The sequence below is a fragment of the Neoarius graeffei genome, chromosome 6 (genome assembly GCF_027579695.1).
Source record: "Neoarius graeffei isolate fNeoGra1 chromosome 6, fNeoGra1.pri, whole genome shotgun sequence".
Classification (NCBI taxonomy): Eukaryota; Metazoa; Chordata; class Actinopteri; order Siluriformes; family Ariidae; genus Neoarius; species Neoarius graeffei.
Genome location: NC_083574.1, coordinates 8063602 through 8091227, shown reverse-complemented (window position 1 = coordinate 8091227; position 27626 = coordinate 8063602). Strand labels below are relative to the sequence as shown.

The 27626-nt window shown below is 41.8% G+C and overlaps 1 protein-coding gene across 3 annotated transcripts in view; it reads right to left on the bottom strand.

Moving 5' to 3' along the window:
• The window catches only part of zfhx3a (zinc finger homeobox 3a), a 59640-nt gene extending 32466 nt beyond the window's left edge, over positions 1 to 27174 (bottom strand). For 2 of the 3 annotated variants that reach the window (XM_060923260.1, XM_060923262.1), the window contains exons 1-2: positions 26853 to 27174; positions 5358 to 8126 (exon numbers count right to left, since the gene is read on the bottom strand). In XM_060923260.1, coding sequence (XP_060779243.1) covers positions 5358 to 8090 — 2733 coding nt within the window. In that variant the 5' untranslated portion in view covers positions 8091 to 8126; positions 26853 to 27174. Of the gene's footprint in view, positions 1 to 5357; positions 8127 to 16229; positions 16544 to 26852 lie in introns of those variants that run through there. The other variant, XM_060923261.1, reaches the window with a different exon arrangement.
• Between the last annotated feature and the right edge of the window lie 452 nt (positions 27175 to 27626).

The window sequence follows — 27626 nt, the reverse complement described above, 5'->3', positions numbered from 1 at the left end:
CAAATTTTAGGTAAATTATTTTAATTTGCATCTTATATGGATTTTATAAGGGAAATACGGATTTTGGAGGTTGGTTATACAGGTTTGATTGACCAAAGGTTGACATGTATGTATTCTGGGTGCTATAGTTATGATCGCAAGTATATTTGTTTTCAATACTCATACACCAAGTTGCCAAGTTTTCCAATATATTATTATTTGTTGATATTATATTATGGTGCTCTGTGTTGTTCTCATTTATGTATTTAACAACAGGATCAAAATACTCGGGTCTTGAAATAAACGCACATTAGTCATGAGCAATGGTAACTACTCTCTTTTGCATTATTTTTGACAAAAGTAAAATTCATACATGAACAAATTTTGGCTAGTTGATTTTCTGTTTGGTGAGTTACTTTGGAAGGGAACTAGTCTGGCTGGCTGGTGAAAAAAATATGAATTTCTAGGCCTGATATATTAGTGCATCTCAAAAAATTAGAATATTGTGAAAAAGTTCAATATTTTCCATCAGTTATTTAAGAAAGTGAAAATGTTATACATTATAGACTCATTACACAAACTAAAATGTTTCAAGCATTTTTCTATTTTAATCAGTATGGCATACAGTACAAAAAAAAAAAAAACATCTCAAAATATTAGAATATTTCATTTCAAGTTTGAGTAAAACAGTATGAACACAGTGTATCTCTCGGTCTAGTTCAGTACACACAACCGCAATCATGGGGAAGACTGCTGACTTGACTGTTGTCCAGAAGACGATCACTGATGCCCTCCACAAGGAGGGTAAGCCACAAAAGGTCATTGCTGAAAAGGGTGGCTGGAAAAGGTGCACAAGCAACAGGGATGGCCGCAGTCTTGAGAGGATTGTCGAGAAAAGTTGATTCAAGAACTTGGGAGAGCTTCACAAGGAGTGGACTGAGGCTGGTGTCAGTGTATCAAGACCCATCACGAACAGACATCTTCAAGAAAGGGGATACAACTTTCGCATTCCTAATATCAAGCTACTCCTGAGCCAGAGACAATGTCAGAAGTGTCTTATCTGGGCTAAGGAGAGAAAGAAATGGACTGTTGCTCAGTGGTCCAAAGTCCTCTTTTCAGATGAAAGTACATTTTGCATTTAATTTGGAAATCACGGTTCTAGAGTCTGGAGGAAGAGTGGAGAGGCACAGAATCCAAGGTGTTTGAAGCCCAGTGTGAAGTTTCCACAGTCTGTGATGATTTGGGGTGCCATGTCATCTGCTGGTGTTGGTCCACTGTATTTTATCAAGTCCAAAGTCAACACAGCCATCTACCAGGAGATTTTAGAGCACTTCATGCTTCCATCTGCTGACGAGCTTTTTGGAGATGCTGATTTCCTTTTCCAGCAGGACTGTAGTGGCTAAATGTCTCTTTTTAGCTTCTAAACATTTTCTTCTCAAGATTCATGCAAATAACCACTCAGTCAGACGGAATGAACGAGTCTACTCGTGTTGAAGTTTGAACGACGGTAGAAAACAGTGTGTTCGCCCCGTCTTTACTGAAGTCTCACACAAACAAACACACAGCAGTTTTACATCCGGTAGATGCGCGAGCTCCAGAGCATCATTGCTCAGCGCGAGTTCCTATTGGCTATACAGCTCAGAAAATTCTAAGCATTAAACTGAATGCAGACAATACTAAATGTGAATTATAAATTACTAATGCAGTTATAGAGTAATCATAAACATTCTAAATATGCAAATGCAAAATATATTCAAATAATAACATGACTAAATATGAGCTCAAATTACTGAATAGAAAATGGCACCAATAAGGACTTAGCACCTACCCACAGTGCCAAAACTACTACCAAATGGTTTGCTGACCATGATATTACGGTGTTTGATTGGCCAGCCAACTTGCCTGACCTGAACCCCAGAGAGAATCTATGGGGTATTGTCAAGAGGAAGATGAGAAACACCCGACCCAAAAATACAGATACACTGAAGGCCACCATCAAAGCAACCTGGGCTTCAATAACACCTCAGCAGTGCCACAGACTGATCACCTCCATGCCACACCGCATTGATACAGTAATTCATGGTAAAGGAGCCCCAACCAAGTATTGAGTGTATAAATGAATATACTTTTCAGAAGTTGGACATTTCTGTATTGTAAATCCTTTTTTGATTGATCTTAGGGAATATTCTAATAATTTGAGATACTGGATTTCTGATTTTCATGAGCTATAAGCCATAATCATCAAAATTAAAACAAAAAAGGCTTTAAATATTTCACTTTACACGTAATGAATATAGAATATACATGTATGAAAATGTATGAAAGTTTACCTTTTTGAATTAAAGTATGAAAAAAAGGAACTTTTTCATGGTATTCTAATTTTCTGAGATGCACTAGTGTGTGTATATAATCTCCTTAAAAGCTAGACTGCCTTTCAGATTTTTCAAGTGTAGGTCATAAAAAGAATTTTCCCCGACACCCAACTATTTTGTTTAGTGGACTGAAAGCTACTGAATTCGAAATCACAGACTTCCAATTTTATTAGGTTTTTTTTTTTTAACAGAACAATTAAATGAATTTAAGGCCACATGGCCCTAAATTCTCCGCTATTTTTTCCTGCTTTACCATGACCCAATTCAAGATACTACGCCATGCATCAGATGGTGAGCTTTCCCCGTTTGCACAAGGCATTGTGGGATACAAATTTGAAACGAGAGAAAAATGGAGGACGTGAGTGTGCGAATGAAACGTCAAAGACCGACTACAGTAACGGAAAGAAAGCGAGAAAAGACGTTACATTATATACGAAGGAAAGGAAGCGCAGAACCAAACTAATAAATATCGGCGCTCAGCGAGCACCTCGGTGTGATCAGCTGTTCGTTTAGCGACAGAATGATGGAACTGTCAGTGCACGCTCAAAGGTAAACCTGCGCATGCGCACACGGACTTCCTCTGTCTGCTTGACTGCGCAAAGCGAGTGATTTCATGCACATTATTTGCTTTCATCCCCTCAATTTAAATAACTTCCCAGCCACAGAATGGCCTGATATTTTGTGAGATATTACAGAATTAAACATACATCACAATGAGCACATTTCAGACGGAACTAAATTTCACCGATTTTATGAAATCGAAAGGCCGTCTAGCTTTAAGGAAAAACTCATATCAACAATGAAATATTTTCTTTATTAAATAACACTTTTTTCGATCTATTATTGGTCATGTGGTGCGTCCGGTAAATGAGCTGTTACTAGAGAAACAATAACATTAAAATGTTATGCTTATTCTGATAAACAGGCTGGTTCACAAATCATAGTTGTCTTTTTGAATCAAAGTCCCTCTCACGCCAGAACCTGGTCTTCCCAGGCAGTCTCCTGTCCCAGTACTAACCAACTCTGCAGTTGGTTTCTCTGCAGTCACCAGCCCCCCACTGTAACCCTCGGCCTCTCACCTCTACAGCAAGGGTTACAGTGGGGGGCTGGTCCTCTGGTAACCGCGAGAGTTTTGACTTCCCTATTCACATCTGTATTGCAGCGTGCCTTGCCAGACGGTAGTAGGTACCATTTTTATGATGGTCTTTGGTATGACCCGACCGCGAGTAGAACTCGCGATCTCCCGGTTGAGAGGCGGACATGCTAACCACTAGGCCAACTCACGGTTGTCTTTTTGAATAACGCCAACTAACTCCTGCAACTAGGTCCAGTAGACAGACACACACACACACACTGGAGTTTCTTATCCCTTATTTTATAGGGACACACTTACAGCAGAAATGTCTCTTATAAGTTCTTATAAATATATTTGTAAGAATTAAATGCAGCCTCAGTTTTGCCCTTGTGGTCATTTCATTCAATTCTACTTTAAATATTACACTTAAATTTTGACTAATTAAAATCAGAATTGCAATTTTTTTTTAGCACTAACTATGTTTTACTTTGGCGGCACGGTGGTGTAGTGGTTAGCGCTGTCGCCTCACAGCAAGAAGGTCCGGGTTCGAGCCCCGTGGCCGGCGAGGGCCTTTCTGTGCGGAGTTTGCATGTTCTCCCCGTGTCCGCGTGGGTTTCCTCCGGGTGCTCCGGTTTCCCCCACAGTCCAAAGACATGCAGGTTAGGTTAACTGGTGACTCTAAATTGACCGTAGGTGTGAATGTGAGTGTGAATGGTTGTCTGTGTCTATGTGTCAGCCCTGTGATGACCTGGCGACTTGTCCAGGGTGTACCCCGCCTTTCGCCCATAGTCAGCTGGGATAGGCTCCAGCTTGCCTGCGACCCTGTAGAACAGGATAAAGCGGCTAGAGATAATGAGATGAGATGTTTTACTTTGGGACGTTTACAGCGCTTTCATTCACAACAGAAAGATAAAGTGGAAGTTAAATTTTTTTGTAAACTGAGTGCCTTTGACAGGATCCTTTGTCCGTCAAAAATGCCCTCTCTGGAAATCACTCACCATATAATGAGGCTGTAAATGATTTTTTTTAAAGAAAATGTTTCTCTCTTCGGAAGCAGAATACTCTGTTGTTGCACGGGAAAAAAAAAGGACTTGAAACAGATGTGAGACACATTTGCAGCGGCGTTTCACACGTGGTTGAAATACGAGTCTGTTAAAAAGTGTCCTCTCTGGAAAACCACAAGGATCGTCCCCACTTCAGCTGATATAACAGTTACCACCGTGTACAACCATCATTGCACAGGACTTGAAAATTTGTACTTCACATAAATCACATCCATTTCAACAGTTTTCCACTTTGTATCTCTTACTCTTATGGACTATAAGAAAGGTGGTCAGTTTTAGAAATACACTATATGCTTTCTTCTCAGCACAAGTAACGCACCCAGTATATGACCAACAGCTCTAAAATTCTGCACAGATCATTTCCATCTCAAACGGTAATTTTTGGCAGCAATAAACACCAAAATCTAAGGTTTAAATTTTGGACCATTGTAGACCTGAAAAGTATACCCTGCTTGCAAAACAGCCCAAGTACGGTAGGCCTTTATAATAAAGCAGCAATGAAAATCTGCATGCGTTGCTCAAGAACGAGAAAACGAGCAGCGACTTTCTAGAACCAGTTCTTATGCCCTAAAAGAAGAACTGACAATCAAATGGTTTACCAATATACTCTTAGACCGAAGATTCCTCAAGGCTTGTTTGGATGGTTAATGGTTCAAACTTACAAAATTATAAACAAGGTTATACTTGGAACCTGTTGTGAAAGGGATTCATTCTCTTGTAGGGTTCTACTTACAACTTTTAAAAGATTACCTCAGAGGTGCAAGCCGAAGAACACTCTAAGGTGTTCGATTTTTTTTTTAAAGAGAGTACACTACAAACACCATCATAGTTCAAAGGAATGTTTTTAGAAGAACTTAAAGATTTTACCTTGTATAGTCTCAAGCTGGCCTTGTGTCTCGAGTTCATAGTGTGTAGTTTCAGCTTCTCCATGCTATTCGCCTCGTAACTGCATGCATTACACCTTAGTTGCACCTGGACACCAGCAGCAACACACCTGAGCATCCACTCCTCTTCTTCCTCTAGGTTTCCATGGCGTCTGCTGGCTTCTTGAAGGTGTGCTGCTAGCTGGTAGCGCTGCAAATGCTTGTCTGTTTGGCAGTGCAACTGGAAGTTGGCCCTCAGTGGTGTGGCATAATGGCATAGCCGACAAAGGTGGGCATCACCGGTTGTGCCTCTCCAATCAGCATCAGGAAGTGAGCGTTGCGTGGCCAGGTGTTGACCAAGAGCAACCAAGCTGTCTGAGGAAAAATGACCACATAGTGCACATTCAAACAGTGCCTCTGGAGGGTCTTCATCTGCTGGCTTCCAGGGAGACTCCTGCATGGCTTCTCCACCTGGCTGCATCACACTGGTGGGATCAGGAAGCCTGGTCTGGGGCTGGCAGTATGGGTAGAGCTCGGCAGCATTTTGCCGATGCTGGCTCTGCATATGGGCCAGGTTCTGCTGTAAAAGAAGCATGTTGTGTGTATGCTTCTCGCTGGTCATGTGAATGCGAAGGTTCCGTGCTACGTTAGTTTCGTAGTCACATACTTCACATCGCCATGATGCACGTCCTTGTACTTTAGAAGGAGATGGAGAGGAGGTCTGGGTGGAGTGCGTGTGAGACAGGGGGTTAGACTGGACTGTTGGAGCATCTGGCCGTGTGTGAGACTGCAAATTCTGCATATTGTTGAGGTGTTTATCTGACTGCATGTGGATGCTCAGGTTGCCTTTGGTGGTGGTGGAATACTGGCACACCTGGCAACGAAAGGGCTTATACCCACAGGTGTAAGTCTCCCCCCTAGCCAGGCGTGGGTGGTTCTGCCCACTGGCACAATATGGACACTGTCCATCCTCAGAGTCTGGGTGTTTCTCTTTCATATGAGCCTCGAGAGTCTGCTGGTACTTGTAGTGCCAGTTGCATTTGGGGCACTTCAGCGTCTTGCAGGAGTTGCGCGAGTGTGACAGGTTTACTTGGCCCCCAAAAGAATAAGAAGATCCCTGGACAGTGTCCTGCCCAACAACAAAATCTTGTTCACCCCCAGCTAACAAATTTCGTCTTGACCCAACATCCATCTGTCTATTCTCAAGCTGAGACTTGGTCGTCTGAGTCAGAGGCGGGGTAACAGTGGGCGACTGAGAATCGCCATGGTTACTAGGTAGGTCAGAGTTAGTGACATCTGGCGTGTTGTCATTGCACAGCTTGCCATTTGGTTCGTTTGCCATGGCACTGCTCTTCTCTGACAGGTTATTTGGTTCTATATCCATCGCACTCTCTTGGTTGGAAAAATTTTTTGGACTAGTGACCGTGGATGAGGTTTGCACAGTAGAGGATACCGGAGCAGGGCCGTGGCAGTTAAAGCTTGTTCCACACTCTAACTCAGAGTCTGTGAGAGATTTGGTGTTGTTCATAAAGCTGGTTGCTACTGTGACAGAGTTGGGAGATTTGGAATTGCTTTGGTTTGAAAGAGCCGGTTCAGTAATGTGCCCTTGTCTACCACTGCTGCTAATACCACCTGCACCATCCTCTGCAGTGGAAACTACCTCTGAACTCAACCTCTCCTCTCCTTCTCTGCTACCTTCACCATCACTGCTCCTCTGTGGGCCCTCTCTGCCCAGGGTTGAAGGGTCTTTGGCAGGGCTCAGCACTGAGGTAGGAAGGGGGACTCTGGGTAGAGAGGGCTGAAGAGGGAGTCCTGGCTCAGAGATCTGGAGGTGCTCCCTGTCCTCCTGACTTAGCATGGCCACCACATTGTGCCCTAAAGCTGTGGTTGTTAATTGGGTTGGCACATTGCTAGTTTTTGGTTCTAGGAAGCTTACGAGTGGGTGGTTACTGGGGCCTACAGGCTGCAAGATGGCACAGGTGTGCTGGAGCGAGAGCAACTGCTGTTCCTCTGTGGTAAGCATGATATTGTGGTGCTGTGAAACATGACCTCTAAACGCATGCACGCGACTGAATGACAGGCGACACAAAAAGCACACCAGGACGGGTTGTTCTTTGCCAAGTGGTGCCAGCTCTGTTTCAGAAGAATCTGTTCTGGCAGGAGCTCTATCTTTGGATTGGCATGTTAGCAATGCAAGAACATCACCAGTCAGGTGGCACCAGTTCTTAGGGTGGAAGACATGGAAGCTTTTCAAGGTAGAGCTTTGGGAAGAAGAGAAATGGCATGTGTTAACAAAAGGTGGACAAGATAAGGATGGAACCATGTTGCATGGCAGCTGACTTCGGCTCTCCAGGATGCAAGCAGAACCGTCAGCCTGGTAGATGATCTGACATTGAACCTCATCTGCTTCATCACCCCCCTCATCAAGCTCTTCTCTTGTATCTCCTCTTCGCTCTAAAAAGTCACCCACAACACATCCATCAACCTGTTTATCATCAATCCCCTCTTCCTCTTCATGTCCATCTCCAAAAGCCCTCCTTTCTCCCTTGCTTTGTCCTGTCACTTCTTTCCTCCACTCTGGGTCACCCTGGTTGGGTGGGCTGGCTGAGTTCAGATGAGAGGTGGTTTCTCTCTGTAGGAGGAGTAGCATGGAAGATGGTGGGCTGCGGATCCCTGGAGGCTGGTTTATACAAGGGCCAGAGGCTCCGTCATCTGAGACAGAGTCACAGCACTCCATCCTCCCGGTTACTGGACATTCTCATCCCAGCCAGACCTATACACAGAGACAGAGAGAGAGAGAGAGAGAGAGAGAGAGAGGTGCAGAGGGGGTTAGAGTAACTCTTTTTTTGTGTTACCATATCAATAAAGTTTAAGTGAGAGCCACTTTAGATCTATTACCCATCATAAAATATCATACACAAAATAAACGTCATGGATCTTCTTACAATACAAACTGTGATACAATCACTGTATATGGAGAGAGAGAGAGAGAGAGAGAGAGAGAGAGAGAGAGAGAGAGAGAGAGAGAAAATGAATATACCAATGGGCAAGAAATCACTATACTGCAATCAATAGCTCTTTGCAAAGCTGCATCACTGAAAGCTGAATATTACATGAGCAAAGTTTCTTGGAATCGCTAAAATCTCTTCACTTCCTGTCTACACCTGCCAGTTCCTTTACATCTGCCATCTTCAGTAAGTTTCCAGTTTGCAAACATAGTAAAGGGGTTCCACCTACAAAAAAAAATATAGAATGCTAAAAAAAAAAAAAGTCTTAGCTTGTCCCTCAGAAGTATCCTTAAAGGTGTTATGAGGAACGTTAGAACAAAGTGCCGAACGCTTAAATTATCCAACGTACCCTGAAAGAACCCTTTTGTCCAAGAGTGTATGCATTAAAAGGATAGTTCGGGATTTTTGACATGAATCTGTATGGCATCCCCATCAATAGTGTCGTGCAAACACACTGACTTACCCCTGACAGCATCCTGTGAGTCCAGTTCTTGTCCAGTTTTGGTCCAGACGAAAGTAGTCCGGCAAGGTTGTTGGGGTCACGAAAGTAAAACGTTTTTCGTCTCAAAACAGTACGTGTTCAAAAGAGTGATATATTTGCATCACAAAACCGTTGCCAAATAAAAAGTCAGACCTCGAAATCGCTTGGCACTATTTTCTCTCCCTCGGTATCACTGCGCGCTGCCGCCAGGTGACAGCCATGGCTGTTTCATTCATTGTTTACTAGTGATGGGAATTTCGGCTCTTTTGGCTCTTCTTACTATAAGGAGCCGGCTCTTTCGGCTCCCAAACGGCTCCTGAGATTTTATTTTTGATTTAAAGGAATACGCCACCCCCAGATGAAATTGAGTCAGTCCCTGCAGTCTCTAGAGTTGGATGAGTGAGCCAAAGCGTTTTGTAGCCGACCCAGCCATTGTCCTGATCTATAAATGCCCCAGTTAGCTTAGCGTAGTCGCTGTAATCCGGCGTGTCCAGCTAGCATTGTCATTGCAAAAGTGAATTAAATAACTCAAGATTTTTTATAATTATTTCTCATGACTTGTACATTCACATCGAGTACACATATCAATGCAAATTAACACGAAGGGATTTACTAGACCGATTTATATCTGGAACTATTTTCAGCCACAGCACAGGCAAAGCACCGCTGCAGGCGCAAAGACACCGCGCAGCGCCTGAAAACGGGTGCGCAGCGCCTGAAAACCCGTTTTCAGGCGCTGCGCGGTGTCTTTGCGCCTTTCTTTTCCTACCTATTCCTTTAATTGCTGCAATTAACTAGTTAATTCTGATTCTATTTCTCCTCTCAGTTATAATCTGTCCTGCTTTTGAAAAGATCCTCTCTGGGGGGACAGATGCTGCCACTATACACATCCTCCGTGCCATCACGTGTGTAAGCCGTGGATAGAGCCTTGGTCTCCCACCAGCTTAGTGGGTCTGCGTTTCGCTGTCGCCTGGCGGCAGCGCGCAGTGATAAGAAGGGAGAGAAAATAGTGCCAAGCGATTTCGAGGTCTGACTTTTTATTTGACAACGGTTTTGTGATGCAAATATATCACTCTTTTGAACACATACTGTTTTGAGACGAAAAACGTTTTACTTTCGTGACCCCAACAAACTTGCCGGACTACTTTTGTCTGGACCAAAACTGGACAAGAACTGGACTCACAGGATGCTGTCGGGGGTAAGTCAGTGTGTTTGCACGACACTATTGATGGGGATGCCATACAGATTCATGTCAAAAATCCCGAACTATCCCTTTAACCAGGTGTGTGGTACAAACCCCAAGTTATTAGCAGCCATTTTCTTTGTAATACCTAGAACCTGTATTGAGAAATTAGCACTTTTAGAAGAAAGTGCTTTGGTTAATTAGAGGTTTTTGATAGCCTTAGAAACCATTTCAGATAAAGAATCATCTGTTGTAGGGTTCTGCATTGATCCTTTAAGGGTTCCTTCAAGGGGACAACCGAAGAGATTTTCTAAGAAACGTTTGCAGAAACATGTTTTGGACCCTTTGACATCTGGTTTTAAAGTGAAAGTTAAAATGCACGTTGTTGAAGAAGGTTGTGGGTACTCTTATTAATGAGTGTGTTCGTTTGCGCATGCGCACACACGTAGGGGTAATTGCTCAACCCTGCAGTAAAACTACAGATTGTGCTGAGATTCAGAGGGTTATATTGAGCTCTTTCTGATCCTGGCTGCTGGAGAGGGTTAAAGTGCTTATAGGAAAATCAATAGTTTAAATGCTAAGCAACTTACTGGAAGCCAGAGCAGGATGCTAGCACCGTGCTTTGGACGTATTAGCCGAATGAAGCTCAGTCCGGTCCTTGATACAGTGGCTTTGCAGGCAAACGCGTAGCGTCGCAATAGCAAAGATGAGCGCTCACGTGGCGCATGCCACAGAGATATCATTCAAGCGCATACACGCATCCTGTGAATATCAACGTTTCAGATGCATCAGACGTTGTACTGGCAACAAAACGTACAGAAGTACAAATCCTACTGCAATGTCAAGCGCCAGAAATTAGCCTCAATCAATATTAATACCTGTACCAGCCAGTGTATACTCAAGCATTAGTAACCCCATACCCTCCACCACCCCCCAATCTGTTTGGACAGCTGCCCCTCTGCTTCACGCTTGCGTTTGATCTCTGATTTAATGCACCATTTCCATTAGAAACACCAAGTCCATTCAGTAGGCAAAAGAGACTTCAAAAAAAGTGAAAGAGACCCGGCAGAGAGAAAGGCTGTGAGACTTAACGAAAAAAAAAAAGAAAAGAAACACTGAATCAGTAAGGCTAGGCGGTGAGAGAGACCGAGAATATGTGGGACCATGGCGAAAAAAGAAGCTTTTGCACTATTTTTAAGAACAAAAAGATTGTAATTCTAGATTCTACACCTTGAAAGCCAAACAAAGGACGAGACCTCAAAATGGAAAGCTGGTGCGTTTCTTGAATGACACGCCCAAAAAAGAAAATGACATGCACACTGAGGGTCAAAAGGACTGAAACAGGAAACGAGAGAAGAAGAAGAAAAAAAAAGCAAGGGTCGGGAGAGACTCACTGCGTCCAAAGCAGTTAAAGAATCCGACCAATATTAAAAACTGTTGCTTCGGATAGAAATTTCAGGGAGCTAAACATTCTGAAAATTGGTAAACAATATACGTTCAAGAATGGAGTGGACACCAAAATATGGAGTCACAGCAGTGCCATTTTATTTCTGCATTTATTTTGCGAATTTTTTATTCATCAACTTATTTTTCAACATTTTTCTTCTTTTACGGCACTCCTGTGACTCCATACCAAATCTTTTCATTACATATGGCTTTACTGATATGACCCACATTTTCTGATACTCGAACAGCAAAAGGAAATAATGAATGAAGAATAATAAAAGACAACTCGATACAGCGTTAGTACGAGTTTGGAGAGTTGAGGTTGTAGTGCTAACTTTAGCTAGCTAGCTTTTTTCTCAAGTGCACCAACCAAACACTAGTATGATTGCTACTTACTAGCGATCAGTGCCTCCGTTTTGCAAACAATACGACTGGCTCATGCTTCCAAAGTTTGTGAAGTTTACCTAAATAACTCATGATGCCAGATAAACTGCTACCAGGGTTGAATTCCGTTATTGTATCCTTCCCCATTCAAATGAATGAGATTTTATGTCCCATCGTCAAACGATCGTGAGTTTCAAATAAGGTGAAATCCCCCCCCCCCCATCAAAACAATCTTACTTCACGTTATTAACCCCATCACACCACACCTCATCATGTCCTCCAGTATTTTAACATGATGCTCAGAAACAGCACGTGGATTTCATACAAAGTATTTTAAAAAATAAATAATAAAAAATAAAAACTGTCGCTTCGTCAGTGATTTTTCCCAAAAACTACAAGGCCTTAACTCCATGGAACAGTAACATTAGACCCGGGGTTCTCCAGAAATTCTGAAGTACCCAGCTAAAAAAAATGTAGTAGGTGGCTAATGCGCAAATGCTAAGGGGGGGGGGTCTGAGAGCATGCCCTCCCCGCCAGAAAATTTTGAAATTTACATGCCTTCTGGTGCATTCTCAGCTAATAAACTACGACTCTCAATTTCCCTGTAAAATGCTTGCAAAATACGTATGAAATTTCCTTCCAGATGTGTGTGTGCTTGGCTTTCTCAGTGACCCTCTGTAGTACAGTACGCTGCCTGGCTCTGTAACATAACTACACACACACACACACACACACACTACAGCGTGGTCACGTGGTCCGGCTCAGCCAATCAGAGCGCGAGAATCGATCAACAAATACAGCATCGCTTTCGGTTATGACCCGAATCGAAGAAAATTTCGTGGTGAAATAACTGGATTTTCAGCAAATTATGGGCAGCGGAGATTATCTAAATCGCTTGAACGTTGAAAGGCAAGTTGTTGGGGGGTTTTTTTCTGGGATTGAGTAGCCAGCACAGACTGTCTGTGTAGGCGGAGAAAACCGCTGGCCGCCAGCGTTTCTGAACATCTCTGCAGACCCAAGTGCTACGGCTATACACAAACATGTATACGACTATCTATGAGCATTCTAGCTAAAGTATAATAAACCTGTTGACTTCGGGAATAAAACATTCGGTGGTGCGATGAAGCGGACTTATTGATGCTGCCATAAAGTTGATAATTCTCCTATAATGGTGTATCCTGAAGTATTTTATTCCTCTTACACCACAGCAATTTGCCAGACAATTCAGAATTACGTCAAGTTCCTGTTATTACTCACGCAACATCAGCCACTGTATAAACAGCCAATCCGTACCTTTCTCTACAAGTTCACAAGACAGAAAAAAAAAATCAATTCATTACAAAATTAAGCACCACTTTCTAACCAATCAGAACTAAGACCTCAGAGAAAACATTATTATAATGGGAAAGCTGTTTATTACTGTTATACAACATCTTAAGTATGAACCAGGAGTTTAGCGGTTACTCAGAAAACCCACAGTCAATAAAAACATGAGGCTTACTGACTGTCGTTTTCAGTTCCATGCTCTTTACTGCCAGAACTACTTTTATTATGTAAAATTCCAAAAGCAATTCAAAAGGTCTATTTTTCACGTCCTCTTTAATGTTCTTCGACAGTATACTGTAGGTTAAATCGAAGCCACATGATTTATGCATTTATTTCAGGGAGAGAAATATACTTACGCATATTGTCCCGGCGTATACGCAACCATGAATAATGTGCTGGATTTATTTTTTTAATTTGCACCGAGGAGTGTGAATGTTGACCAAAATCAGGAGCCATTTTGTCATAAAGTTGATTTAACACTAATCAGCCTGAAAACACTCAATCCCATAAATCAGAATACGTATAAAAAGTGTTTATCATTATACCATAAGCAATTCAGTGTTTTCTGCAGAGGACGTGAAGTCCACGGTTTTTAGGATTTCGTTTTTTTTCCATTTTAATAAATCAAAAGCAATAATAAATAGTCATTTTTAACATTTAGACAAATCTTTCACAATGGATTAAATGTATCTGACGTTCATGCTGTCAGGCTTGTAGTACTCGAGTCTGACTCGTGCCCCAATTTTAAGGATTCGTGACTCGACTTGGACTCGTGCATTAACTGCATTCAGACTCATAAACTGGAGACGAGGACTCTGATTTTTTCTTTATTTTTTGTAACATGGCATAATAATTTGGCATAAGATATTTATATCTACATTAATTTTGATACCAACTTCGTGCAAGAGTGTCACGCCTTGGCTCGTGCATCAGATATACTCTCGGGTGCGCTCCGGACAGCGCACGCGCCAAGCGGACTATTGCGCACGCAACGTAAACGACTCACACCTACACAGGACTAAGGCGCAATTCAGTATGCCGATATAAAAACTGAAAACACACTTACTTTGTGAAGTATTGAGTTGCGTTGCTGACATGTTACCGAGCCTTATTTCCTTGCTTGGTTTCCTGATCCCTGATTTCCCGTTTCTTGTCTTTGATTCTGCCGAGACTACGATAGCCTGTTTGTGCCTATTGCCCATTTCACTGTTTTACGATTTTGCCTGACGTCCTGGATTGTTTACTTGTCTTCACTTGTATTAATAAACACGCCTTCTGCACTTACATCCGTCTCCCAACCATCTCTGATAAAGAATGTACATTCACCTGTTCATACGTCATGTTCAGGAACAAACCGGTAATGCCACTGAAAACAGCCACCGTCAAATGGTGCGGTTGGAATCTTGTTCTCTGACTTGACTCGAAATTTTCTTTAATGACTTGGACTTGAACACTGGGAACTCGAGACTGGACTCGGACTCGAGGATTAGTGACTCGACTTAGGGCTGTGCGATATGGGAAAAAATGAATATCCCGATACATTTTCTCCATTTCACGATATACATCTCGATATATTTAAATCTCCTCTAAAGGACCCCATGAAATCTAACTTTTACTCTTTTCACTACAATCCCTGCAGATTAAATAACATTCTTGATTAACTTTACAGGTGGTTTTCAACAACGCATTTTAAATTTTCATGTTGGTGATTAATCACAATTGAATTGAAATAAGACCATTTTTATTCAACAAAGATGTGGCACAAACTGCAAAAACAATCTTGAAAATTGCAACAAAGGGGCAACAATACAGAGCTGCTCAGAGCTCAAACCAATAAAGTGCAAGCTCAACACTGAGAAAGACATTTAGCCTAAATAAGAAAAGTGCTCTTTCATTAAATTATTTTAAAAAATAGACCTCCAAGCTATTAACCTGACTACTGAGAACCACTGGAACATTCACAATAGAGAGAGAGATTGAGGGAGAGAAGAGAGAGATCTGCAAAACATCATTTTTCTCTTTGCACACTTTTGAACTGAATGTTTTCTGGCTCTGCCTCTCAGATGTGTATAATTCCGGCTGCTGCCTTTTGTGATGACAGGGGTTTTTTTTTTGCACACTTTACAAACTGGCATTTGCTGTTCCACGTCCTCCTCGCGATATCCAAAAAAAATGCCAGATGACTGACCCCTTACTAGTTCTTTTAGGAACCAATTCGTCCGCTTCCATTTTTAATTTGTCGCTGAAATTCACAGAGCTTACACGGTAGCCTACGCAAAATCAGCAATTGCACGAACTGAGTCAGCGCTGTAAACCGGAACCAGGAAATCTTGCAGTGTTGCCAGATACTGCTAATGTTTTCCAGCCCAAAATATGTTCAAAACCCGCCAAAACGCACTTAAAACCGCCCAATCTGGCAACACAACCGAAACTAGAAAATCTTCCCGGAAGTTCCTTTCAGCACCGAGATGTCGCTCGGGATTGGTTGGTGAGTGCGTGACGTTATTGTTTTCTTTACCCTTAGGCAGCCTCTCACGTTACTGCCTGAGGGACAGAGAGATGTTTTAAACAAACACGAAACGAACGCAAGTCGGAAGATGACCATAAAATACTTGATAGTTACGATATAATAATTTTATGTATCGCACACAGAATTTTCGGCGATATACCGAGTATATTCGATATATCGCACAGCCCTAACTCGACTACAACCCTGCATTCTGTGTATTTATTCAGATTTTGTGCGTTTCTGGAATTCTACTGCTTTGTCTTGCCATCAGCAAATAAAATGAATGGGAAAAAAAAGGGATTTAAATCAAGTGCCATGACTTGGCCCTTCAATAACATTCCACCTTTTGGCTCTGAAGTGCTTCAGCAGTGTGTTTATGGTCACCGTCGTGCTGTAAGATGAAGCGCTGTCATTTGAGTGGTGAAGCATTTGGTTGGCTTCGTGCCATTAAGACGCCACCGTATTTCACAGATGATATATATTTTTGGATCATGACTGCTTTCATCTATCGCTCTGTTACGGTTTAATTTGTGGCTTACCTGTTCTCTGAGACAGCAGCAGAGCACTAGTGGGGATTTCTTTAAGCGTTCACGTTCTTGAGCTGAAACCCCTGGTGTGTTTTTAAAAGCCAGCAGCTGTTTTCAGTTCTTCATGGCTGGATGTTTTCTTCAGTTATCCACTCCCGTGCTCGTCTGTAATCTCCCAGCTTCTACATTATTGCTGCTTGACTGTGCGTTCATGCTTAATAACCATGTACTCACATGTGGCTTGCACTCGAGTCGCTCTTTGGTCCTCGCGTTCAGACATGACAGCCGCTCAAAAAACAAATGCAACATTTGCAGAAAACACCAGACCTTTGTTATGACTCTTGCACAAGAAATAATGACAAGCATTTTGGATTGGGGGGAAAAAAAAAAAAAACAGGTTGGGTTGCATAATATTACACCGATCAGTCATAACATTCAAACCACAGACGGGTGACATGAATAGCAAACACTCTCATTACAATGGCACCTGCCAAGGACCAGGACATACAGTGGTACTTGAAAGTTTGTGAACACTTTAAAATTGTCTATACTTCTGCATAAATATGACCTAAAACAACACCAGATTTTCACACAAGTCCTAAAAGTAGATAAAGAGAACCCAGTTAAATAAATGAGACAAAAATATTATACTTGGCCATTTATTTATTGAGGAAAATGATCCAATATTACATATCTGTGAGTGGCAAAAGTATGCGAACCTTTGCTTTCAATATCTGGTGTGACCCCCTTGGGCAGCAATAACCGCAACTAAACGTTTGCGGCAACTGTTGATCAGTCCTGCACACCGGCTTGGAGGAATTTTAGCCCATTCCTCCGTACAGAACAGCTTCAACTCTGGGATGTTGGTGGGTTTCCTCACATGAACTGCTCACTTCAGGTCCTTCCACAACATTTCGATTGGATTAAGGTCAGGACTTTGACTTGGCCATTCCAAAACATTAACTTTATTCTTCTTTAACCATTCTTTGGTAGAACAACTTGTGTGCTCAGGGTCGTTGTCTTGCTGCATGACCCACCTTCTCTTGAGATTCAGTTCATGGACAGATGTCCTGACATTTTCCTTTAGAATTCACTGGTATAATTCAGAATTCATTGTTCCATCAATGATGGCAAGCCGTCCTGGCCCAGATGCAGCAAAACAGGCCCAAACCATGATACTACCACCACCATGTTTCACAGATGGGATAAGGTTCTTATGCTGGAATGCAGTGTTTTCCTTTCTCCAAACAGAACGCTTCTCATTTAAACCAAAAAGTTCTATTTTGGTCTCATCCATCCATAAAACATTTTTCCAAAAGCCTTCTGGCTTGTCCACGTGATCTTCAGCAAACTGCAGACGAGCAGCAATGTTCTTTTTGGAGAGCAGTGGCTTTCTCCTTGCAACCCTGCCATGCACACCATTGCTGTTCAGTGTTCTCCTGATGGTGGACTCATGAACATTAGCCAATGTGAGAGAGGCCTTCAGTTGCTTAGAAGTTACCCTGGGGTCCTTTGTGACCTCGCCCACTATTACACGCCTTGCTCTTGGGTCGACCACTCCTTGGGGAGGGTAACAATGGTCTTGAATTTTCTCCATTTGTACACAAACTGTCTGACTGTGGATTGGTGGAGTCCAAACTCTTTAGAGATGGTTTTGTAACCTTTTCCAGCCCGATGAGTATCAACAATGCTTTTTATGAGGTCCTCAGAAATCTCCTTTGTCCATGCCATGATGCAGTTCCACAAATGTGTTGTGAAGATCAGACTTTGATGGATCCCTGTTTTTTAAATACAATCCCAATTCCAAAAAAGCTGGGACACTGTGTAAAACATAAGTAAAAACAGAATGTGAAGATTTGCGAAATCATGGAAACCCTATATTTCATTGAAAATAGTACAAAGACAACATATCAAATGTTGAAACTGAGAAATTTTGGTTTTTTTTAAATATTTGTTCATTTTGAATTTGATGTCAGCAACACATTTCAAAAAAGTTGGGACAGGGCAACAAAAGACGAAAAAAAAGTTGTGTAATGCTAAAAAAAAAAAAAAAAAAAAAACCTAATTTGGTTAATTGGCAACAGGTCAGTAACATGATTGGGTATAAAAAGAGCATCCCAGAAAGGCGGAGTCTCTCAGAAGTAAAGATGGGGAGGGGTTCACCGCTCTGTGAAAGACTGCGTGGGCAAACAGTGCAACAATTTAAGAATAACGTTCCTCAATGTAAAACTGCAAAGAATTTGGGGGATCACATCATCTATGGTACATAATATCATTAAAAGATTCAGAGAATCTGGGGAAATCTCTGTGTGCAAGAGACAAGGCTGAAAACTGACACTGGATGCCTGTGATCTTCAGCCCCTCAGGAGACACTGCATTAAAAGCAGACACGTGTCTGTACTGGAAATCACTGTACGGGCTCAGGAACACTTCAGAAAACCATTGTGTGTAAAAACAGTTCATTACTGCATCCACAAATGCAAGTTAAAACCAGATATAAACAATATCCAGAAACACCGCCACCTTCTCTGGGTCTGAGCTCTTTTACGATGGACTGAGGCGAAGTGGAAAACTGTCCCAAGGTCTGATGAATCAAAAGTAGAAATTCTTTTTAGAAATCATGGACACCACGTCCTCCAGGCTAAAGAGGAGAGGGACCATCCAGCTTGTTATCAGTGCACAGTTCAAAAGCCAGCATCTGTGATTTTATGAGGGTGCATTAGTGCACATGACATGGGTAGCTTGTACATCTGGGAAGGCATCATTAATGCTGAATGATATAAACAGGTTTCAGAGCAATATGCTGCCATCCAGACAAAATCTTTTTCAGGGAAGGCCTTCCTTCTTTCAGCAAGACAATGCCAAACTGCTTTCTGCACATATTAAAACTGCATGGCTCCGTTGTAAAAGAGTCCAGGTGCTAAACTGGCCTGCCTGCAGTCCAGACCTGTCTCTTATTTAAAACATTCGGTGCATTATGAAGAGCAAAATATGACAAAGGAGACCCCAAACTGTTGAGCAACTGAAATTGTATATCAAGCAAGAATGGGACATTTTTCTTTCAGAACTACAGCAATATGGTCTCCTCAGTTCCCAAACATTTACAGAGTGTTGTTAAAAGTGACACAGTAGTAAACATGCCCCTGTCCCAACTTTTTTGAAACGTGTTGCTGACATCAAATTCAAAATGAGCATACATTTTAAAAAATAATAATAAAATTTCTCAATTTCAACATTTGATATGTTGTCTTTGTACTATTTTCAATGAAATATAGGGTTTCCATGATTTGCAAATTTCTGTGTTCTGTTTATTTCCAGTTCACACAGCATCACAACTTTTTTGGAATTAGGGTTGTAAAACATGTTGCCCACTCACACCTGATTGTCATCCCATTGATTGAAAACACCTGACTCTAATTTCACCTTCAAATTAACTGCTAATCCTAGAGGTTCACATACTTTTGCCACTCACAGATATGTAATATTGGATCATTTTCCTCAATAAATAAATGACCAAGTATCATATTTTTGTCTCATTTGTTTAACTGGGTTCTCTTTATCTACTTTTTGGACTTGTGTGAAAATCTGATGATGTTTTAGGTCATATAGAAATATAGAAAATTCTAAAGGGTTCACAAACTTTCAAGCACCACTGTATATAATATCAAGCGAACAGTCATTTCTTGAAGTTGATGTGTTGGAAGCAGGAAAAATGGGCAAGTGTAAGGATCTGAGTGACTTTTTTTTTTTAACACAAGGCCCAAATTGTGATGGCTAGATGACTGGGTCTGAGCATCTCCAAAATGGCACATCTTGAGGGGTGTTCCTGGTATGCAGTACCAAAAGTGGTCCAAAGATCCAAAGGACAACCGGTGAACCAGTGACAGGGTCATGGGTGTCGAAGGCTCATTGATTCACATGTGGCACGAAAGCTAGCTCATATGGTTCAATCCCACAGAAGAGCTACTGTAGCTCAAACTGCTGGAAAAGTTAATGCTGACTATGATAGAAAGGTGTTGGAACACACAGTGCATCACAGCTTGCTGCATAGCCCATGTTGACCCATGTCCATCATGGAAAGCACCTACAAAGGGCACGTGAGCATCAGGACTGGACCATGGAGCAATGAAAGAAGGCAGCCTGGTCTGATGAATCATGCGGATGGTCAAGTGCATGCAGGTCACTTACCTGGGGAAGACGTGGCACCAGGATGCACTATGGGTGAAACCTTGGGTCCTTGATGTTACTTTGACATGTACCACCTACCTAAATACTATTGCAAACCAAGTTAACCCCATCATAGTAACAGTATTCCATAATGTCAGTGGCCTCTTTCAGCAGGATAATGCTCCCTGCCGCACTGCAGAAAATATTCAGGAATGGTTTGAGGAACATGAGAGCGTTCAAGGTGGTGGCTTGGCCTCCAAATTCCTCAGATCTCAATCCAATTGAACATCTGTGCGAAGTGCTGGAGAAACAAGTCCAATCCATGGAGTCTACACCTTGAACGTAAAGGATCTGCTGCTAACATCTTGGTCCCAGAGAGGTCTTGTGGAGTCGAGGCCTCGATGAGTCAGTAAGAGCTGTTTTGGTGGCACAATATTAGGCAGGTGGTTTTAACGTTATGGTCATCGGCGTAGGTATTTAAAGTCTAAAGTCCTTCCTGCACCGTATGACGCATTAGGCGGCGCCGATCTCCATTTCTGTAGCCCTCGGCCTCTCGCCTATTACATAGCTAGGGTTACAGTTTGGGGCTGGTCCTCTGGTAACCACAAGAGTTTGACTCCACACTCACATCTGTATTGCAGTGTGCCTTGCCAGATGGCAGTAGGCACCATTTTTAAGATGGTCTTTTGGTATGACCCGACCACGAGTAGAACTCACGATCTCCCGATCGAGAGGCGGACACACTAACCACTAGGCCAACTCGCGGTATTTAAAGTCTCATCTCATCTCATTATCTCTAGCTGCTTTATCCTGTTCTACAGGGTCGCAGGCAAGCTGGAGCCTATCCCAGCTGACTATGGGCGAAAGGCGGGGTACACCCTGGACAAGTCGCCAGGTTATCACAGGGCTGACACATAGACACAGACAACCATTCACACTCACATTCACACCTACGGTCAATTTAGAGTCACCAGTTAACCTAACCTGCATGTCTTTGGACTGTGGGGGAAACCGGAGCACCCGGAGGAAACCCACGCGGACACGGGGAGAACATGCAAACTCCGCACAGAAAGGCCCTCGCCGGCCCCGGGGCTCGAACCCAGGACCTTCTTGCTGTGAGGCGACAGCGCTAACCACTACACCACCGTGCCGCCCGCGGTATTTAAAGTGTACACCTTTAAAACCAGTGTTCTTCACTTCATCATTATTCTACATTATGATCAAATTTAGCTTAAAAAAAAATTTGATTATTTATAAAAGGAGTGTAACTATTTTTTTGCCTGTCATGCAAAAAAAAAGAATTAGCAATACAGTATTATCGTGTGCGACTATTCAGAAGTGAGTTACCTTTAAAATAATCATTAATATGCAAGATATTAGCCCATATGATTAACCTCGTCACCTCCAAAGACTCATCCTAACCTTCGTAAATACATACCCATTAGTCTCACTGTACTGATTGAATATGTTCAGAATAGTGGCTGATTAATAAACTAGAGCTTTAAGGGTTTATTATTGTGTTAATCTCACCAACACATGATTTGAATTAAATATTATAAGTGTGTGTGTGTGTGTGTGTGTGTGTGTGTGTGTGTGTGTGTGTGTGTGTGTGTCAGGCACACTGTCGCTACTTGAAGAGTCATCTTTAAAATTCTCACTCGCTCTAAAGAAAACAGTGTTGACCCTTGTTTGACTCCAGCGCCAGCTTCTGTGATAAGCTGCAAATTCTATTTAAACCTCACAGAACCACCAGCAAACACACACACACACACACACACACACACACACACACCTCTCTCGCTCCACCACGCTTTGATTCAGAGCACAGTGTGGCTCAATATTTGCCAAGGAATCTGATGAGAATTGAGAGACTCAATCAGGGAAACGCTTCTGTTATGTGTCTGTCTTTATTAAACGTGTGTAGACAGTGTGTGGTGTAATGCAACACACACACACACACACACAGGGGCATAAACTCAGAAGCAGGGGCCCCTGCGTGTGGTGTGACAACACAGATATGGAGAGAGAGAGTTCAGCTCACACACTAACCACGGCTATTGTTATGATAAGCAGAGGGAGCAGCAGTGTACGCATGCGCCCACACACACTCAACAAACACAATAATGACTGACCAGTTACACACGCTTCAGCAGCAATCAGTGAGCTACAGAGAAAATCTCCGTCACAAACAACTGCAGTATTATGAAGTAAAGTGCACTTCCATCTGAACACATTACACTACAGTTCACTACATTTATAGTGTCAACATCAGCAGGTTTGTTATAAGACCTGCACACCACACACACACACACACACACACACACACTTCACTAAGGTCCCCCCCAATAATATTAATAGTAAAAATAAAAAAGTGAAATTTAGATCATTTCTGATCAGGCCTATACTCAGAAGAAGATGTAGTTACTGTTATAATAACAATATTATATATCATTCATACAGGACGCTTTTTCGATGGAATAAAAACGTGTTCTATTCCCTTCTAGCGGGTTTCATTCATTTGGTTCGATAGCATGCAATATTGTTAGCGTATCGCTTATCCTACGTGTATTACGTCACTCTACCCAATGGAGAATCAGCGTTGAATATGGTTTACGATATTGCATGGTTGTCAAGACATGTCGTCACACGTCGGAAACGTAAAACTTCTGCGCTAGCGGGTGAGCGACTGGGACGATTTGTAAACAAACATGGCCGCCAGGTTTGCTTTGTTAAATACGGAAGATTTTGAAAGACAAAGATGCGTTGAACACCCGAAAGGAATGTATAATAATAATAATAATAATAATAATGTCCGCCTTTTTTCGTGGTATATCAGATATATTCCATTCAGCGAGCATGATACTGAACTTGTCTTCAACTTGCACTTCCATCTGAACACATTACACTACATTTATAGTGTCAGCATCAGCAGGTTTACTATAAGACCTGAGCACAGGTTTCTTTTGAAGACATGCTGAACACCTGAAAGTAGTGTATGCATAATAATAATATTGGCTGTCTTTTTTTCATGGTATATCAGATATATTCCATTCAGCTAGCATGATACTGAACTTGTCTTCAACTTGTTCAGTATCACGCTAGCTGAATGGAATATATCTGATATACCACTCAACGCCAGCCAATATTATTTAACTATGGTCACTCAGATCCGTGATGTATTTCGTACGAAAAAAATGCAAGTTTTTCAACACGAGAAGATAAACTTCATATCTTCAAGCCAACGTGCGAGTTTCTTTTTATTATAATCGACACATTCACAAACAAAAAGTCCCCAAATTTATCAAAACTTATTAAAACATATGATTTCTTCACGACTGACATATAGAGATTTGTGTCACGGTTTTGGTTCTCCGTGTCCCAGATGGAGCTCGTATGAAAAATACAAGTGGCATATTTCCGAGTAAAACACTCGTGCCTATGTAATAGAACGGCAAGTTCCGAAATATATGTCTTAATGTAAATTAGACGTTACTCGCTCACTTATTAAACGCTACAAATGCATAAATCACACACCTATTTGTAATATTTTGTAAAAATATTATTACTAACAGTATAAGTAGTCGCATAAGACAAGATTTTCGAAAATAAATCACTATTTTCCACTGTGAGAACTTCTCTGAATTCTCCACCACACCACACCACAAAATAATCTCATCTAGGGGACCTCAGATAGGGTCTGTGACCTAGGGAGGCTAGAAAGGCAGAAACATGCGCCCTGGTTCGAGGGTCAGAACTCAGACAAACACTGCCCTGGAAATCACCATTTGAATGTTAAACCTTTTATCCAGCGATGTCGTCTTTAATACATTTGAATGCATCACCGAAATTCCCAGCTGAACTACACGCCATCTTTAACTTTTATCTCTGTGGGATGCAAATCGTGGCACACGGGAACACGGGGCACCCTGCTAACGTGTCATCCGATCTCACAGAGCATAACGACTCGTGGAGACGTGTGACATAAAGCGTGTTAGTGAGGTGTTCGATCAGCAGAAGCTGCCACAACAGCTTCGGTGCACCTTGGCGTCGATAAAACACTGTCATGAAGAACGCTGTTCGTCCGAAAATCATTCCCTCAGTTGGTTTTGAGCATGGTTGTGAAGTCACTGCAAAATCTATTCAACCGGACTGAAATGAGATCCAGTGACTGTGAAGGCCACAGCATATGATCTGCATAATTTTCATCCTTATTAAACCATTCAGTGAACCCTCAAGCCCTGTGGGTGGGGGCGGGGTCATCCTGGAAGAGACCACGCCCATCTGGATCATAAACATGATCAGTTAGAAGCGCTGTGGATTGATTTGCAGCAACGTTTCAGTCTAAATGGATAATAACAACAATATCAACAGTTGCATTACACACTGCCATCTTTAAGAGTATTTAAATTATGCGTATTCATGCGAGTAAAAACGAAGCAGCTTAAAATGACAATCATAGACAGATGTTCAACAACCTCAGCGGAAATGTATTAAAAAATTTTTTTTTAAATGTCTGTTATTATCCGTGAACACTACCCACTTTTTAAACGCTCCTCAATCAACCAGGCTTTACTGCCAGTCCTATCATCACAGACAGACGTAATATTAGGAATGAAATATTGTTCCCTTGGAATCACGATGCTGAAACATTTCATCAAGTAACACAGTAACAGATGGTCTGCAAATGGTGGAACGTCTTGTAGTAAGAAAAAAATATATATATACACATATACAGTACACACATATGCTGAGGCTTGACGGACGCAATCATAAGAATGCTACAAATAGAAAAAATTTAGATATAACTCACTCATTCACTGACGTTGAACTGTAACCCATGTATTAACATTTACTGTATAAAGTAGGTGATGTTACAGGTTTTAGCTACACTCTTTAAAAAAAAAAAAAAAAAAGGGTTCTTTAAGAGTGCCTTAGGAAGACAACCAAAGAGTGTGTGATGCTATACTGCACAATATTCAGCCTAGGCACCAGATTTGGCTTTGTTAGCGGTGATGAATACGTGTTATAAACATACAGCATTATCATGATATTATCACGATACACAACAAACACACGGCTAAAACAGGAAACACGAGTTCTGCAATACGAGTTTAAAGCTTACAGAACCTGATATGACATTTATCGAAAATTTGAAATCAATAAACCAATACAGACAAACAAGATAGAGTACGTTAAAAATCAGAATTGAGCATCCACTTAGTTGGACCGGATTGGATTCCGTGTTATATAATAAGTAGAGATAACAGACAGGAACATAAGTCATTGTAATATCGCTCCGGTCCCATAATTCTATGATTCATGTGAACTCTAAGATTAATCCGACACAATATTGCGTTTTTAAGGTTGGGTTAACGGTTCCTGATCCAGCGAACACCCAAACACCAGGGATTTAGAACCACTCACACACACAATTTCCACCTTGCTGTGTCTGCACTATCTATTGTACAACACAACACCTCTTGTCTTCCTGCTGTCAGCTCAGATCTTTAGCTTCACACTCTCGCCTCGCCTTCTTTCCAACTACTTATCTGTCTCTTTTTTTTTCCCCACCATTCTTTCTCCAACACCGTGAACTCTGACCTGTGAGTCTGGGTTCTTTGACCCTGCATCATACCCTCCCTCTCTGTCTCTCTCTCCCTCCCTCCCTCCATTCCTTTCTCCACCATGATGTGATGATCGTGGAATGACCCTGTGTGTGTGTGTAAAAAACCCACATCCCTATCCCCTCCCTATAGCTACACAGGAACCTTTCTATGCTCTCCATACAGAAAAGAAAAGACTGCTTTTTTACTTTCTGCTATGACGGATAAGTCGAATGAACTTTATCTTGATCAGACACGAGAAAAACAGATAAGTAAGGTAAATAAAGACAGGTGTAATATTGATATACACTGGAGTGGTTTTTTGTTGTAGCTCAGGGTTACAGTGGAGCTACATTTGTTGCAGATGTTACTTTTTTTTTTCTACTCACTGATACAAAGTTTGCTTGGAGTGTGTCACAGGCACAGAGGCAAAGCTGAAGAAGAAGAAGAAAAGCAACAAGGACAAGTCCTGGACTGGGATCTGACCTCTTTGGATGTTTCAGATGGGAGTTTTTGGACATAACATGCTCTGTTAGGTGCAGGAGCATCGGAGACCATTTTAGAGAACCGCTTGTTGTGCCTGGCTGCTTACACACCGCCCATGTTTGTAGAAAAATAATAAACACTCAGGATATGATTTCATGGCTGTACACTCTGAGCAAGGACGACTAAGGAATAAGGTAACATGTAATTAACCTACTAACTAACCAACTAGGAAGGAAATGCGCTTGGGAGTAACTTCCATTCCTGAAAACATGAAGCACTAAGCAGCTCCCTCAGTCCTCCAGCAAGGAAAGAAAAGTCAGCTAAACCCCACAGCAAAGCTTTAAACCTGACTGTAAACACCAACACGAAACAAACTTACATTTTTCGACGTCTGCTTCACTCTCGCTTCGTCCACACACCGCCTTCATCCATCCCATTGGCGTACTTCCATTTGGTCAGGTAGCTTCTAGATTCTTCTACTTCTTATTATTCTTATTCTTATTATTAGTCTGGTAGTAAAGAGTAAAAGAGGTATGTATATCCGTATGACGGGTTTTAAAGCCTTTTTAAGAACAAAAAAAAACTAAAAACAACACAAAATAAAGGAGTATTTGGTTGTAACGCAGACGGCTTGCTTAGAGGAGAAGAGGAGAAAGCGGTGTTTGACGACACCGAAGGAAAAAAAAACCGTTCAGTCTTTATTCCTGCTAATTAGTTTCCTGCAAAAAAAAAAAAAAAATGGCTGGAATTAGCCCAGTGCGCATGCGCACTATTACACAGTCACGGCGGGAAGGGCTAATTAGCTCCTCCTGGATCAATGAGATTGGAGCCGGGGTGGGAGGGGGGGGAGTGTGTGTGTATATATATATATATATATATATATATATATATATATATATATATATATATGGGGGGTTAGTGATGTGTAGGAGTGGGGGGGAGTGATGGAATTAAGGCTGGATATCGTTTATTTTAATATTTTATTTTGCAAAAATAAACATGCAAAACACACACACACACAAGGGAAAGTGAGTGAAATCCAGGCTGTGATGCTCATTCAGGAGAACTAACTCACACGATCCATTCATTTTGCTCACAATTGCTTCATCAATATTTTAATGCTGTTCAAAAGTGACTACAGTGCTGTACTTCA